Source organism: Centruroides sculpturatus, unplaced genomic scaffold, assembly GCF_000671375.1.
Source record: "Centruroides sculpturatus isolate CEXI.00-Female unplaced genomic scaffold, Cexi_2.0 scaffold155, whole genome shotgun sequence".
NCBI classification, from domain to species: Eukaryota; Metazoa; Arthropoda; class Arachnida; order Scorpiones; family Buthidae; genus Centruroides; species Centruroides sculpturatus.
The window spans coordinates 154668-171826 of record NW_019384386.1 but is presented as its reverse complement, the minus strand read 5'-3'; the positions used below and the strand labels follow the sequence as shown (position 1 = coordinate 171826).

Genomic DNA, 17159 nt, shown 5'->3' with positions numbered 1-17159 from the left:
TGTAATATATATTATTACTGTTGTTTTTTTATGTTTGATAAATATAAATAACAAACCTTATTTCCTACAAGTAAATAAATATTTTCATGTTTCTCATCAAATGCATTGGATGGTTTAATTTCTTTGTCAAGTTGATCGTCGTCTGCGAGAAGTATTGTGAAAAGTGGTTGATCTTTTCTTCTTTCTAATATTACCTATTAATGAAAAAATAAGAAGTTTAAAATTTTAGAATTATTTTTATATTTTGCAAAAATATTTTATTTTTTAAATGCAAAATCAATTTATTAACTTGACAATATTAAATAGTTGGAGTTTTGCCAATTAAACATTACATTAGAGTTAATTATAGAACTTATTTATGATTACAGTAACTATGTTCCCAGCATTTATTGCATAACATTAATTCGAAACATATGCCAGAAAAAAATTGCATATGTTCTGCTGCAATGAATCACTCTGTGCATCAGGAGCAAATATTAGTAATATAAAAATGTAATAATTAATACATTTATCCAAATACACATTGTTAATTAAAATATATTAATATTCATTAGCAATTTTCTAAAAAGTGTTTGCTATTCTGATGTTTGCAAATTTATCTAGATTTATATACAACAATTGATGCTAAATTATTAAACAGTTTGATTAAGGTTGGCACTCGTGATAAGCCCTGTTGAAGTGAAGCACCCCAAAGAAAAATAAAATTACCAACGATGTCTCAATTTTTAATACACAGTAATTATAAACTTATACACTGTTAAAAGTTAATGTTTTTATCAAAACTAGCGCCGATCAAAACAATATATGAAATCAAAACTATTCTATTAGTTGTGTGCCAATCTTCCTCCTGGGACAGCACCCCCATATTAGACAGCCACGAGTCGCCACTGATAAAGGCAATATCTTATATTCATAAATTTGCATAAATAATAATTCAGACACCTGTAATCCTTAACGTAAATATTAAAATCTAAGATTAATAAAAAATAAAAAGTTTTATGACTCATAAAGTAAACTCATTCAAGGTCAAATTCTCAAAGTGTTTTTGTGCTTCCAAAAGGATGATTAACCCTACGAAACTCTCGGACACAATAATTTGATATTAAAATATAAACAAAAATAATTATCATCGATGAGTTGTTATCAAATTACGAGATTTCAAAGAATAAATAAACAAAGATTTTATATACTTTATAAAGAACGTAATCTATTTCGTCGTATGTTGAAACTCATTTAATAACTAAAATACGCTTATTTATGTGGAATATGCAATACAAATGCCAGCATTATAGGGCAAGTTTAATGATTGTTAAAGCGTCCAGTGTTGGTTAAGTAGGCGATCAATATCATGTAACATAAGGGCGGGGTGAGTTATGTGAGAACCCATCAAGCAACTAGTGTTTTTAAAACATAATAGACTTGTGAGATGATTACTGCCGACAGTTCCTTCTTGTTTTCCTTTTTTCGTTTTTTATAAACTTAGTGAATGATATTGTGATATCAGTTTTTAAAGTTTCTTTCCTACATACTAAGAATTATCAATAAAAATAATTTATAGCTTAATCCTGCTTTAATGGCTTATTAAAGCATAATCTAATCTGCTCATAAAATTAATTTTACAGATCATTAAAAGATAATCTGTCCGTCTGGACTATTTGAATTCATCTTAGAAAATATTGGAAATAATTTATTAGAGTTTTGCACTTTACAATGTTTAAAATATTACCGATTGCAACAAATTAAAATTTAAAACAAGATATCTTTAACAAGTGATTGGAATTAAGCGTTAACTAGCTTTTCATGTGCACTGTGTAAGATTTTATTTTTGGCTACCTCTTTTTTTTAAGGAAAAAAATATAAAAAAACAAATAAGATAGAAATGGTTTGTAATTTTTTAACTTTAACCAAAAACGTTACGGAATCGGCTCCCACCGCTGCAAAATTTAAAATTCGAAAATAAAAATATAATACTGATCATTTTTAATACCCCATTTTAGGTCCCCCTTTGTTCTGGATCCTGTGATGGTGTAGTACCGGTTGCACCTGTCTCGTTATAGCGCTGATTAGAATATTTTTATATTCTGCTCATTCATTTCAGTTGCCTTATTGGGTAATTGTTTTACACAGGACATCCTAAATATCGAAAATTATTATACAGTGATTCAAAATAACAGGAAATTAGAATCACTTAATTTCTAATAAACAATAAATATATGGTGAAACAAGATTCATATCAATCTGACGTTCTCGTTCCGTTGTAATTTAAAGATCCAATTTTTCTATGAATAGGAATTATTAATATGTAGTTTGCTTCTTATTTACTCCTTTATTTCAACAATTATGTATGATTTAAAATAAAATTGATCGAACAATCATAATAATTGAAAATCAGCTTAGAATATTGCTTGCATCAACATGATAGTTCAATTATAAATATCGCCCCAATATTTTTAAATCATCAATCTCTTGAGGATTCATTTTAATCTTAGGTTAGTGAAAGGTCAAGTGCTTCCATTGGTGAATCTGGTCTTCGTCTTTGGAGTCATTACTGTCATTGTGTTTATAGCCACCAACACATTCGACCAACTTGTACTAATAGCGTGGGCACAAAGGATGACAATTTTTCGCCCACTGAATGTCATAGCATCGTGTACCATGCATTGATTAAGTAGTCAGACACGATCATGTCAGGCCCGGATGAATAAAATATGCAGCAAACTAATTCTCGCTGATGGATTCTCTGCCAGATGATACAGAGCAGGACTTAAAAGGGTTATCTGTTTCTCCTTGCCATGACATTATGCTAAGAACAGAGTGAAGAATTGCAAATGATCTGAATTATCCAAAGGGAATTGGTAACATAATTAAATTCATTCCAGAATTATTATCCCTTGAGTTTTGGTTGATGGATTCCATTCATATTGAAACCTACTCCTTCCTTTAAAAAAACGAGGATGTAAAACAACATATGTTATGCATGATTAAATTTTTCAATAAATTCACACACATCCAATTTTCCCAATTTTTTTAAAATAGATATAATTGCAAATAAAACTCCATTATGTTATTAATAGTTCCTTTTATTAGTTACTAAAATACTGTATTTTAAATTAAAATAATTATTAAAATATTAAGCACACCTTTATAACATAACCATCATCAGAACCTAGAACCGCAACAGTTTCTTCTTTTTGTAAGGTGATAGCCAGAGATGTTACATGTTTATTAACATGAGTTCTAAATCCTCCAGGAATTGCTTCCATTCCTTCTATATAATGATTCAACTGTGATCCACAAAAATCGTCTTTAATATCTATATCCTGGAAAAATAATTTTCATAATTAAAATAGTAAGTTTAAATTTAAAATTTTCATATTTTATTTATTTGGATGTTGTTAGGAAGCTTAGAAGTAAATTATTATTATTTTATTAACACTTGTAATATTTGTAAAAAGATATACAATTAATTAATAGGCTGTAGAAATTCGTCTCTGTATACATTATAAACGGATATAATAGAGGAAAAGAGAGGGAAGAGAAAGGTTAATGGATATATTAACCACCCAACTCGACTAATTTATGAGCCCACACATAGAAATAATGCATCTTCCGGACAACTTTTTGTCTTAACGGTCATGAGCTGTCGGGCAGTGTCAACAAAGCTCATAAATTGACTAGCACAACCCAAAGATAACATCTTAAACCAGAGAAAAGGTATTTTTTATGAGAGTTTTTTGTATCATCCGAGAATATTCTGAAATCAAAGCGTATTATCAGTTTTTCAATGTCATTTTATATTAAATACATTTCTTTGAATAACGATTAAATTTTAAATAAAAAAAATATATCAATTTTGTTATTGAAAAATTGTTTGGTAAAAAAGTTATATATATAGTTACTTTAGAGAATTTGTTAAATAAAATAAAATATAAATTACATTTTCTAATTTTGTCCTTGAGATGTTTTATAAAACATTTAAACATTTATGACAATCAATCTGAAGGAAGTTTTAACCTAAATAATGTTGTTATAAGAAAATATAACTTGCAAATAGGTCTACCGTAATTTTAATTTACTTTATCTTATTATTAAACCAAACTTTTCTTACAATTAATGTCAATTCAGTTCTTAGTTTTATAGATACAAATGCTATAATATTTTATATAACAATGTTGAATAGAAAAAATTAAGAACTAAAAAAAATGATGTTATGATAATTAGACTTACCTGTTTTTTACAGTCGATATGATTACCGGTAATTACTTTTAACAAATGAGTTCTGGGTTCTCCTTTAAAACATTTCTCCACGGCGGTTTTGAAAAATCCGACGACTTGTGACATCGGAAACGAACAAATAACCGATCCTTTGTTTCTGTCAATCATGTTCTCGTGATCACTAATAGTAGCAGCAAAAACTATAAAAAGGACATCTTTCGTTTGATTTAAATTCATTCTTTTCTTGAGAGATTTGCTGACATTTCCTAAATATGCAGTCGTAGCTAAATTATATTTATCCAATCCTTTATGACAACTTAAAGGAACTTCTGTATAGGAAAAGAATGCAGTATCTTTCTGACATACTCGAACCAACCTCGTTTCGTATCTTTGCGATTCCAAACTTACTTTTTGACGAGTTAAAAAGTAACTGTAACCTTCGTAACTAAAGCCGTAGACATAATTCACTATATATCTTTTCTTATACGATTGATGAAAATCGACTGATGTCGATTGTAATTCCGAATGATACGAATAAACGAAAGTAAAACTCTGCGTTGTATTTCGTGTAAAATTTATCGCTTTACTTGATACAGAAACTGGAGACTGGTCTAAAGGTCTGTTATCGTATGTGGATGCGACGTAGAGAGAGTTGAGATTAAAAGGTCCCGGAGCAAAATATGCTACGGTTGAATCGCGACTTGCCACATAACTTAGATTATCGTTGAAATCTCCGATCCATCTATATTTCACTATATCTGTCTCCAAATGTAATTTGCATCTTCCTCTGCAAGCCGTGCCGCAACTCAATAGTAAATCAGATTTGGTGTACTTGTACATTAGCAAAACTGTAATGTCATTTCTTTCGTCGCTCGTTTGTTCTTGGCAGGGTCTGCCTTCCAACTTTTGTGTTTTCTCAAGATCCGAATTCAATTTATAAATCTCATTATTACCACTGACATACACTGAATCTTTATGAATAAGAAGCTTCGAAAACGACTCGCCTTTTTCACTTGTAAATGTTCTTCTAAGTTCTGCGGAACATAAATATAAGATGGGAAAAACGCTCAAGATGCAAATTAATTTCTTTATAGATATGTATAACTTCATAGCATTTATCTTTCCAGATTCAAATCACAATGCACAAATAAACGAAGAAAACTTTTCTTCATAAAATAATTCTGAAAATAAAAAAAGGCGTAAGACTTAAAATTATAAACTTTAAGTTAGGTAAACTTAAATTTGCATAATATGGAATATATCAACACAATAATAAAAGATACTTAATATGAACCAGAATAGACATCAGCCTAATTTAATGAATGAATTTCTTGAGAATATGAAAAAAAATTATCTTAGCAAAAAAAGTATTAGTGCATAAGCGTTCTATTGAATCGATAGAAGATTTTCCGTCTGTCTCTGTTTATTAGCAAACAATAACATGTAAAATCCAACGCCCGAACTTAGATATCAAGAATATAAAAAAAATGTCATTTTACAATATTGATATAACTAAGATCTCACGATATAAAATGATTTACGTCGATGAATATACAGTTCTATTTGTAAGGGACTGTAGTACGATAGTTATGTCAATAGTAATTGAATAACTCTGCGTGAAATTAATCTTGTTTACTTGAAACCGGACACTAAAAGGCGGTTTTACAGTAAATCCTTTTAAACGGTAGACTTCAAAAATAATTTTTAAATTGCTTTAAATTTCTAAAATACGAGACCAAATTAAATGCAAATATTGGTTAATATTTAAAATGCGATTATGTTATTTAAAACTTCTTAACTCATTCGAACAAGTGGATTAAATACTCTTCAGAAAAATATCTAGTAGAAATACAAATGAAAATATCCGAAAAAAGAAAAAGAAATTCGAGCTTCTCTATATAAACAATGAAATTAATAATTCAAAATTTCACAAAGCCGTACAGAATCAGTTAAAGTCGTATCCTATTTTGAGAATTTCAACGATGTAAAACCGACACAAATAAAATAATTTTCATGTTATGCCCTATATCACCAATTACTTTGCGCTGAAAGGACATCGGAGCTGCTGCTACACCCCATTCGTGTAATGACCGATAATATCAATTCTCCCAATTATCTGAATAAGTTGAAAGTGTTATAAGGGCATTCACTGTGAAACCAATGTTATCAATTTTCCAATTCTTTGAATGTGCTAAAAAGGATATTTACAGGTATTACGAAAAAGTTTTGACAGTTAGATTCAAACATTGTGAATATCCGAAGATTGCAATGTGTCTGTACAGTATTTAAAATTTATTTAATTTTTCGTTATTTAAATGAAATAAATTTTAAATTGCGTACTCGTTAAGCAGTATAAAAATCATACAACAATCCTTAAAAAGTTTAAAATCAATTGACTTAAATTATAAGATAAAAATTAAATCATAATTAAGGAAATTAATTTTAATACTATGTGTTTATTTATGATATAAAATGATCTAAAGATATATACAATGTTAAAATAGCGACCGAATAAAAATTTTTAAACCTGAAATATTTAGAAGCTAGTTGTATTATTAAAGATGTTATTGGGACTCACCACTTGTGTTCTGACTCACTACTTAATGAGCTATTCGATCGATTAATCAGCAGGAAGTACAATCCTCGCGAGGTACTATGGGTAGCCCCATATCCGTTAATCTTTAAGGAAGTCGCCGAAAATTCTAAGATTTTTAGTATTTCTTAGAGAACAAATCGGTCGGAATTGGAATAAAAGTTTGAATTTTGTTTTGTTAGTTAGTTATATAATAGAGATAAAACAGTACCGGCTCGGGCATCTATTGTCGATGAGCGTTTAATGCCCGATTTCAGTTTGTCAATTAGTCAAACTGGAGCCACGCGGTTACGACTCAGCAATTGCGACTAATTTTATCCTCGGATTAAGTTTCATCCCGGGCATCTTTCAATCACTAGTTGTCACTAGCACAAAGTATTAAGTTACTTAAATCCTAAGTAAAGTTCTACTGATACAAATATCAAAGAAGTTTAGTTGAATTTTCTGAATAACTTTACAGAACTTTGCTAATTGTCCAAACTATTTTAAAAGAAGACGAGTCAATTAACAGACAAACGAAAGCAAAAATGCTTTCAGGACGTTTTTTACAGAATAACAAAGTAAAGAGAGTCAAAATACGCCTTTCCTACCTGAATGAGGTTCTTAAAGATGCAGGCGATCAGTTATTATTTTCGTAAATAATAATAACGAAACGTAAGCGATTCCTTAAGCGAATCGCTGCAACTAAACACACTTGACGGATGGAGATATGTTGAGCCGAGAGGCGCCTCGGTGCCTAACTGCATCGGCTGTCGGAGACATGACAATGAATGGCCTCTTTCAAGCTGTCTCTGATACACAGACATTAGTATTGTGAAGGTGTGGGTGAAAAAACATCAACTTTGCATTTTGCTGGTCTGTTTTTGACGTCAGCTACACCCTAACAAACCGGAGGGCAGTTGGACAGCATCACTGTCAACCTTGGCTGAGTTCGGAGTGTCTTAAAGGAACTCGCCCGGCGCCAGAAGGGATTGGCCCATCGCACCTTGGGACAGAAAAATAAGATCGCGACCGTATTAATTGCTTCCTTCGATAATTGGACCACTTCAAAACAGATTACGAAGCGACACGTTTCGGTAACACTTTTCCTAATTATTTCTCGGATGACTTTTCAATTATATGAATGAAGAGTCAAGGAAACTTCTTCAATTTTTTTAAGAATAGCTTTTCTTACTCCCATTTTTATTTCATTGATATAAATTAACACCAAATATATAAGTAATAAGCACTGAAACATCGAAATCAGATTTATTTTCTTTTAAGTAAAATCAGATAACGACTTTTACGTTACGACAATTATATTACGAAATAGTTATAGTATATAATTTATGTTTATGTATTGTATTTGAATTATTACGTCAATAGAAAATACTGTATTCCTGTATAAATTTATAAAGTTAAAATTAAATAACGTTATAAGATTAAATAGTAATATTTGATATAATAAACACAATTAACTTAAATTTCACAATAGACTTAATTATAGATTCATTAAACTAAAGAAATTCGAAAATTTTGACTAAACTTCGAAGAAAACAAAGCGGAAACGGAAAATGTTAGACGTACTGTACATTGTTGGCCTATTTAGAATTTCCTCACGGAAAATTCATTTATTTCTCTTTTGTCTCACTTCTTCCACCTTTTCCAAGAATACGGAATATGATTTTAGTTGTCTATTTAAAAATATTTTAAAATTAATTCGACATTTTATTTATTTAAATAACTGAAATGCTTGCAAGTTATTTCTACAAAGCGTTAAATTACGTTAGATTATATAAACTTTTATATAAGCAACAGCTGATAGAAAATGATTAAGCATAATTTTTAATGTTTCTTTCATTACTATAATCCTATGTATTCAATATTTTTATTTGTAAAAATATTTTATTTTTTTATAAATCTTTACTCAATATATAAATTGTGTGTTTTATTTCTTATTTACTTTATTTATATTTTTCAGTTCTTTCCTAAAAAATGATTTTTATCTTAACGTAAAGTACTGAATCTGTAGTTAAAATATCAGTGAAAAATTTAGTATTTTATTAATAACAATCTATTGAATTTTTTAAAATCTTTACGAGTGTCAAAAGTTTATTTCGTCGTCGAAGTTTTCTATTATCAAATAAAAATAAATTGAAACTATTTATAAAATTTCCAATTTATTAATTGATAACAAATATTATTTCTTAAAAAATAAATGGAAAAATCACTTCCTTTGTTTGCAGAATAGCTTTTCTAGAAGTTTTTCTATATGGAAAACCCTTTGCTTCAGTCATATGACAGGATATTGAGATGTAATCTCTAATGCACTTTTTCTTTGTGACTATCTTCAACACATACAGCATTTCTTTAATTGAAAGTTTAAAATATTTTACTACTTATCCCATAATAAAATAAAAATAAAATAAAAAAATAATTTTAATAATAATTTTTTCATGATAAGTGACAAGAATTGTTACTTTAAGAGAATATAAACTACTTTAGATACTTCTAAAGTACTTAAATGAAGTTGAATCAACCAGGATCTTTGAGTAGTTCACAGATGTTATTTTAAAAGATAGAATACATTTATTAAATTAAATATGTGAACTTTTATATGGTATTTAATTTTAATTCTAATTTATTGAAGTTTATTTATAGTAATAAGAGGAATTATGAAAAAGAAAAATACCAAGAGGAAACATTTCCCCCTCTATGAAATACATGGAATACACAGAATTATTTTATTTTTCTGAAAAAGAAAATTTATAAAAATCTACATTTAAATGAAAACGTTTATGATTTTTCAACTAAATCTGAAGAAATTGCAGGCTTAGCATGATTTGGCATTTATTGTAATTGCAAGAGAATGAGTGATGCAAATTAATAATAATAGTAAAATAGCAAATATATACTAAGTTGTTATATAAATTTAAAATGGTTTGTTAATTATGGTGAAACGTAAAAATGTCTTCCTAAGTCACAATTTTGAAGTAAAAAAATTGCTACAACTAATATTTAAAAAATTCTAAATATTAAACTGCAAAGTTATATTATTTACAAAGTATATATATATTACAATTTTATCGATTATGAAGTAACTTAGTGGTAAGATTATTATAGTAAAGTTTCGAGCAATTAATGAGCTATTTACAGAGTGAGCTTAAAACAACATTTCATACAGAAACATTTTGTTGTTGCAACTGTTCTAAGTGGTAACCGTCGTGGGAATATCTGAACACAACAATGCAAGCCATTGTAAGTGGTATAAGCGTGGGTGAACTTGGTCCAAAAATAGATTTGGTAACAAAACAACTCGAAAAAAGTTTTTTGCGCAGAGATTATGAAATTGATAGAGTAGGCCTATGCTCTGATTCAATGCTAAGTGACATTTCATCGTCATGAATAATTTCTGAGACTGCCACACGAAACTATCGAGTTACAAGTACTTTTAATATATTTAACTCGGTAATATACGCAATTATATTTATATCCATCAAAATTACTTTGTATCAAAAATATGTCATATTCAAAATTGACCAAAAAGACATTTGGTGAACGCAGTGATAGGATTTTATGTATACTTTATCATTGATACTGATAATAGATACAAAGAGACTGATGTTGTTATCATAAACAAATTGATACTGATGACAAAATGAATATTTTTAGTGCGAAATTAATCACTAAAGATGTTGAACGTATACAATGATAAATATTTTAAACTGTAGCAATATCGCTAATGATGCTGTACATAATAGACAGCATCATTAGTGATATTGCTACATGCTGATAAACGCATATTCATTAAGAAATAATTATTTAGAAAATGAATTCTCTAACCTGATAGAGTATTTATTTCGACGAGGGATAACCAATAGTTCAGTATCCGAAATTTAATGAGAACAATTATAAAAAAATCAAAAGTGAGCGATTACTATTTAATAAAAACGCTATATCCTATTTCAATACGCAGTTATACGGGAAATGCAGAATTATGAATTAAAAGTAGGAAGAGAAATCAGCTAAAATTCCAACAGGCACATCCCCTATTTTTAGAAATGCAATATTACAACTTAAAGCTGCACTATTTATTAGTAAACAATGTTGAACTTCTCTCTACGAAATCAAATTAACTTTAGTTTGCTTTATAAGTAATTTAATAACATACAGGACTTAATTAATTAGCAGAAGAAGATAAGTATATAAGTCAAATTAATAATTATTTAACTAAAGCCGCAGCTTCCGTCTTTACTATGTATAATTTTTATAGTTTTCTTTACAGCTATTTCAATCTTTTCTTTTTATATTTTAAGCATAAGTCTATACATTATGTTATTTGAATTTGGAGATTCTGCGAAATTAGTGAAATTATTAGACCAACTCAAAAGTAAAGAAAAGAGTAACGAGAGTCCTAGTTAGGAGAATGAATGAAAACATCGTTTTGTAAATGGAACTCGGATATCGTAACTAGCCATCGGAGGTTACTAGTCAGCCTGACTGGCGGATAACCCCTGACCTATCATTTCGTTTATGAGGAAAGTTAGCATCATCACATATACCAAAATCACACTAACGCGATAATTAATTTATGATAGAATGAACTATATACGCACTCCAAATAGTCACTTGTAATTATATTACTTGTATATGGATTCATGTTTACTTTTATAATTGTTACATTGTTCCTATATCTATTATACTTCCTAATTTTTATAAATTTAACTAAGATGAAAGCTGTTTCTTCTTTTTCTAAAATGGGCAATGTTCTTGCATTCTAATAATTATTTAATTTCACATTACAGAACATTTTTTCTTATTGTTTGTATATATATACAGTATTCTGTTTGGTTATCCATAATTTATAGAAAGCGAATCAAATCAGTTTTACAGTCATAGCCTTGGCTTTAATATCCCCTCAATTTTGATTTACAGTATTTAAGTTGGGTAATAAGAAGTTCGACCCTTGTCACTTCAAATCATTGACTACCTATTGTTCCTGCGTTTTCCCTTCAAAGTTAATTCAGTTCATAATATTCCGCTCGCTCCGAATTGTGCTTGACTGTCAAGTCGGTATTGCTATCGATTTTTATGACTTTAGATAAATCTAAGCTGCCATTTTTTTTATTTACACATAAAAAAATATTAAAATCATTTATAGACATAAGCTATATCTTTTCTGTTAATATGTTATATAAATTGATTGAAATTAGAAAATAATAATAAAAATTATTTTTGTTTTATTATTATTATTAATCATAGATATAAAACAGAATATTAACTTTTTTCTACAAAGCTTAAGTCTTATATTTTATGAAGAGTTTCCATTGTGGACTGCCATCTTTAACATGTAATAATTTGATACGTCGCAAAATGTTATGCAATATTATAACAGGATTATAAATTATTTTATACAGATTGATTGCTCTCTGCGGCCAATAATTCAGTAATTTAGAAATCGCGACAATCATACGTACTGTAAGTTGTATATAAAACGATTAAGGTCAATTTTTCCTACGTTTCGTATTTCTGATTATTTAAACATTAACACAAATATAAAATATTTTCATATTATAAAATTCTTGTGTAACATAATATGCAATTTTTAGAGATATAAAAATATTAAGTTACTTATTATTTTATGATAAACATTTGTACATAATTTGAATTTTTTGTTTTATTATCGAATATGGAACCATTATTCCTCTTCCTCTTTTAGTTAGGAAAAAGCTTATTATCATCTAGTTAGCAAAACAGATTATATACGAGTATAATTTATATTCATGGATTTTGAAAAATAATCCAGATGAAAGAGCCTTTCTTACAACCATTCATCTTTTATAGAATATTTTATTTTGATGTTAGGAGAAAGTAACTAATATTAGAAAAGAATCTTTCTAAATATGAAAGTAATATTCAGCTTTTAATGAGAAAAAAACACTATCATAAAAGTTAATGAGTAAATTAATTTTTCATAATGCATTAATATTTTTCACATTTTTGATTTGTAAAATGTATAAAAATAATCTAAGTGTATTTATTTCAACAACAAATCATATGATCATCATAATAATGTTCTAAGAATACAGTTTCCTTGTCTGACTCAATCTTGTTTATTCATTTATATTTTTTTGGCATGATCTTCGTAATGTATAATCTTTATGGTCATGAATTTTTTTCAACTCTTTTTAATGAAATTATTCATTAAAAAGTATGTTTAGTGTTTTAACAAAATATTAAAAATATATAGGCTATAATTCATATACGAAAATAAAGGAATATAATTTTAGAAAGATTAACATTAGATATACTATTTATTAGAGATGGGTTCGACTCTCTAACGAATGATCGAGTCCCACGAATCTTGGAGATGATTCGAATCTTTGCGCTATTTTTTTTTTCATTCGAATCTCTCGAATCAATTTTTCTTTATAAATAAATATAGAATTTTTAGTTAAAGTAGCCTTTTATTTTAAATTAATTTTTCTTATATTGTGACGATCTCGTGATGGTTTTTCTGTATTGTATGATGACACTGATGCCGAACGGCATACCTTTCTCGTTACATATTGGTACAGTACCTGTAAAGGACTTGCCGACCGACATTCGGTGCTGCTAAATTGTTTATACCTTTTTCAGTTAATACTATGCATCTCAAAGCTACAAATAATGTACTTGTACAGTATTAAGGATTCAAGGGATTCGTGGGCTTTTTAAGATCGGATTCGATCCATCAATCCATTCTTATTGTTTACATAGATTCACTTATATAGGGTACTCGTATTTTCTGCTCATAAACAAATTTTAATTGCTTTGTAAAAACTATTAAAATAAAGAGAAAGTGACAATAGAAAAAATATTAAACAATTAACCTATTTAATTTCAATATAATTCGTATATAAAACTAAACATTTTTATTTGATATTTTCATAAATTATTTTCTCATATAAGACATGTATTTCTTCAGAAATTATACAAAATTATATTCCTTTCTATTTTAAGCTATTATCAGGTCCACATTTACTACTTTTTTCGACTAAAATCCTTCTAATAGAGTTATTTTTAACAGTTCCTTCAGTTAATCGCTTTATACAAAGTGCAGAGATACGATTGTTTATTGATTCATATTTATCTATTCGCTCCGACCTTCTGTTTCTCATATCATTCTCTGTCCTCATGACATAAGCGTAGGTCCTGTAAATTGACAGGCCAAGTGGAGCTGTCTGGATACGCTAATCTCTAACTTTAACCATCGATCACTTAAACCAACTACCAAAAACAAAATTCTGGTTCCGGATATCAAAACATTCCATTTTGAATCCATTTACCACGTTACATTTTCCCATTATTAGATTTATCTTTTTCTTTTTTTACTTAGGTCTATCGCGTGTTATAAATACAGTTTCTATAAATGTTCAAGTAGAAACGTTAGATGTGAACGTGCTTGGAACAGGAATGTCTCATAAATACAAAAACCGAATTTTAAAAAATGCCAGGTTTTATAGTTATCAGATGATTCTAAAGTGGCATAATATATTTAAAGTTTCAGATATCCAAGTAAGTTTACTTGTGCTACTGATAGTTTATCGCGTATATTCTAACTTCCGATTAATTACCGCCTGTTATTTCCCGGATGCTTACGCCCCCGAAGAACAAAATACAGCATTTCTAAAGAGAAACTGTCTAATTTTTCACGAAATTACATAGTAAATTTACTATCAATTGATATTTTCACTATATAAAGAGAACAACCAATTGTTCCATCATAAATGTAAGTTAATTTTCTCAAGACGGAAAATTTGAAGAATGTGAAGGAAGAGGCCTCATCCGGTCACTTTGCCTAAGGCTTTCTACTAAAAATTTTCAAATGCTTTATTGAAAATAAATTCAATTAATGTTTTTATACACAAAATATATATATAGTTAGACTATTAACAGAAAAAAAAATGTAAATGGTATTTATCACAGAAATCTTTATTTTCATCTTTGTAAATATTATTTTTAATAAATTATATCATGGAAAGAATACATATGTATATTTAGATAAATATCGTTTAATTTCCTTAATTTAACATATTTTCCGGTAAATGTAAAGAAATTATGTAAAACCTTCCTTTGAAAATTATTTTGAATTCAGCAATGTAATAATATCTTAATTCTTTATTAAAACAAAAAATAATATAATAACATATAAAGATGTTTTCGATTTTTAACAAGAATTATTAAAATAACTTTTTTAATTGTAGAAAAAATTTAATTATAATTAACATTAATTAAATTTTGGAATAATGTTTCTATGTGATATATAGTTAATCTAGTATTTATTATAGTAAAAAAAATATTAAACAATTATTTAAATGTAAATGTAATAAGAAATTTTATGAATTAAGAATATTCGATAAATCAGAATTTTTCGTGGTTTATTGCTATTTTATTACGATATAAATACTATTACTAATGTAACGCTATTAATGCAACATTGATTATAATATTTATAATGTTAATAAAATCTAATATATGTTAGACCACTAAAATTAAGAATTATATTTTTACTTTCATAAATATATATTATAAAGATTATTATTTGGTTACAATATTCATATATGAACAATATTAAAAATTTTGTTCATTACTTTCAATGACCCAAAGTAATAAACTAACGTAAGAAATTACATTTACAGTATTATATACGTATGTAGGCTATTTAAGGAAGGTGTATAGAACTTTGCCATTTTTTAATTAAAGTTTTTTCATTGATAACATATTGGTCGACATAAAAACAATATTTACATCTTTATGGGTTCGTTATAATAAGTAAATTGCGAAGGACATCCTTATTTCAGATCATCGATTTCCTTTTTGAAAATAAACGAAGAGATTAAACATATAAACGATATCTCTGATTATAATTTATTTGAAATAATATCAATATATTTGTTCGTGTTTATTATAACTGGAATATAATCACTATTTTAGTAATTATCAATATAAAAAATTATGATAAACTATTTAAATATGCTTTATAGAATATCAGCTTATCAGTTCAGTTAGCTTTAACGTACTTTTTTATTTTCTCGGCTGTAATATATAACAGAGGTAAAAAAATGACCCCTCAAGATTTTTACATTTTTGAATTCAGAGGACTTTTAAACGTCGAGAAATGAAAAATTAAAAAGTTGGGGCATTTTTGTTGAATTATTTTTTTAATTCTTTCAGAAATTTGCGCAATAATAGATTTATTTTTGAAAATAGTTAATTAAGATGAAGGTAATTTAAAGTGATTAAGAAATCGATGAATAAACAGAAAACAAACTGAAAAATATACAGGAATTCCCAGCTTTGAAATTTGAATTAATAATTTACTTTTTTTTTTGTTTCTTTGTACTAAAATTTTTATATGAAAGAAGGGGGAAACTATTAAATATTTCCAATTCGAATTTTATATAAAAAAATACTATATATTTTTTCTTAAGTTAGTTAAATTAATTATATTTTATAGTTAGAAACTTTAAAATTTGAAAAGACCTTACCTATACCGTACCTTGACAACCGGATTCGTTACTTCGACCGGAAGTGAGGTCGTTTTAAAAACAAACTCAATAACTTTTTTTATTAATTTATTATTACTATTTTCTTAATGGAAAACTTTCGTATTAAAATATCGTGGAGTAAAATAATCGAACATTAAAGAGCCGCAAAAAGTCGAGTGAGTTTGACAAACAGTTCATAGAAATTTTCACCTGTTGAGTCATTGCGCAACGCCATCTGCCACCAACCTCGAGTACTATGCTTGGATTACAAAATCGAATATGACATCATCAAAACCTGTTCTTATTTACTGAATGTAGATAAAAATTACGAATAAAAAATGACATTTTCATCAGGAAAGATTTGAAAATCGATTATTCCTAAAAAGTATTTTATTATATTAAATCGAAAATTAACTTATTCGTTAATATTTCGTGACATTTTCTTTAAAAACAGCAGCCGGAAAATGAAGTTATTAAAAATAGTCAAGAAAGAAATCTTTCGCAATTCTTTTTAAATAGGTTGAATTAATGACGAGTTCAAATATTCAACTGGAGCAATTTTACTCTTAACTGTTATTTAAGGTGGAGGAAAAATACTTGCGCGCCTACGCAAAATTCATTTCCGTTTTCTACATCAATGACTAACCGGTATTCTCCCTTCGACACGCACAAAACGTAGTATCTGATCTATCGGTTTACAGTATAAAATATTAATTTATCTACAGTTTTAATTAAAACTATGCCTACATCTACTTTAATATAAAAGAATAATTTAATAAATTATGACTTAGTTTTACTTGGATAAAGATACGCTTTATCATATTCGGTAAGATTTGAAAAGA

At 27.7% G+C, this 17159-nt stretch overlaps 1 protein-coding gene across 1 annotated transcript in view; it reads right to left on the bottom strand.

The window, feature by feature from the left end:
* LOC111618069 overlaps positions 1-16651 on the bottom strand; it is a 51372-nt gene extending 34721 nt beyond the window's left edge. The window contains exons 1-4 of the mRNA XM_023359496.1: positions 16318-16651; positions 4228-5396; positions 3141-3320; positions 57-194 (exon numbers count right to left, since the gene is read on the bottom strand). Of these exons, the coding sequence (XP_023215264.1) occupies positions 57-194; positions 3141-3320; positions 4228-5325 (1416 nt within the window). The 5' untranslated portion in view covers positions 5326-5396; positions 16318-16651. The remainder of the gene's footprint in view (positions 1-56; positions 195-3140; positions 3321-4227; positions 5397-16317) is intronic.
* Between the last annotated feature and the right edge of the window lie 508 nt (positions 16652-17159).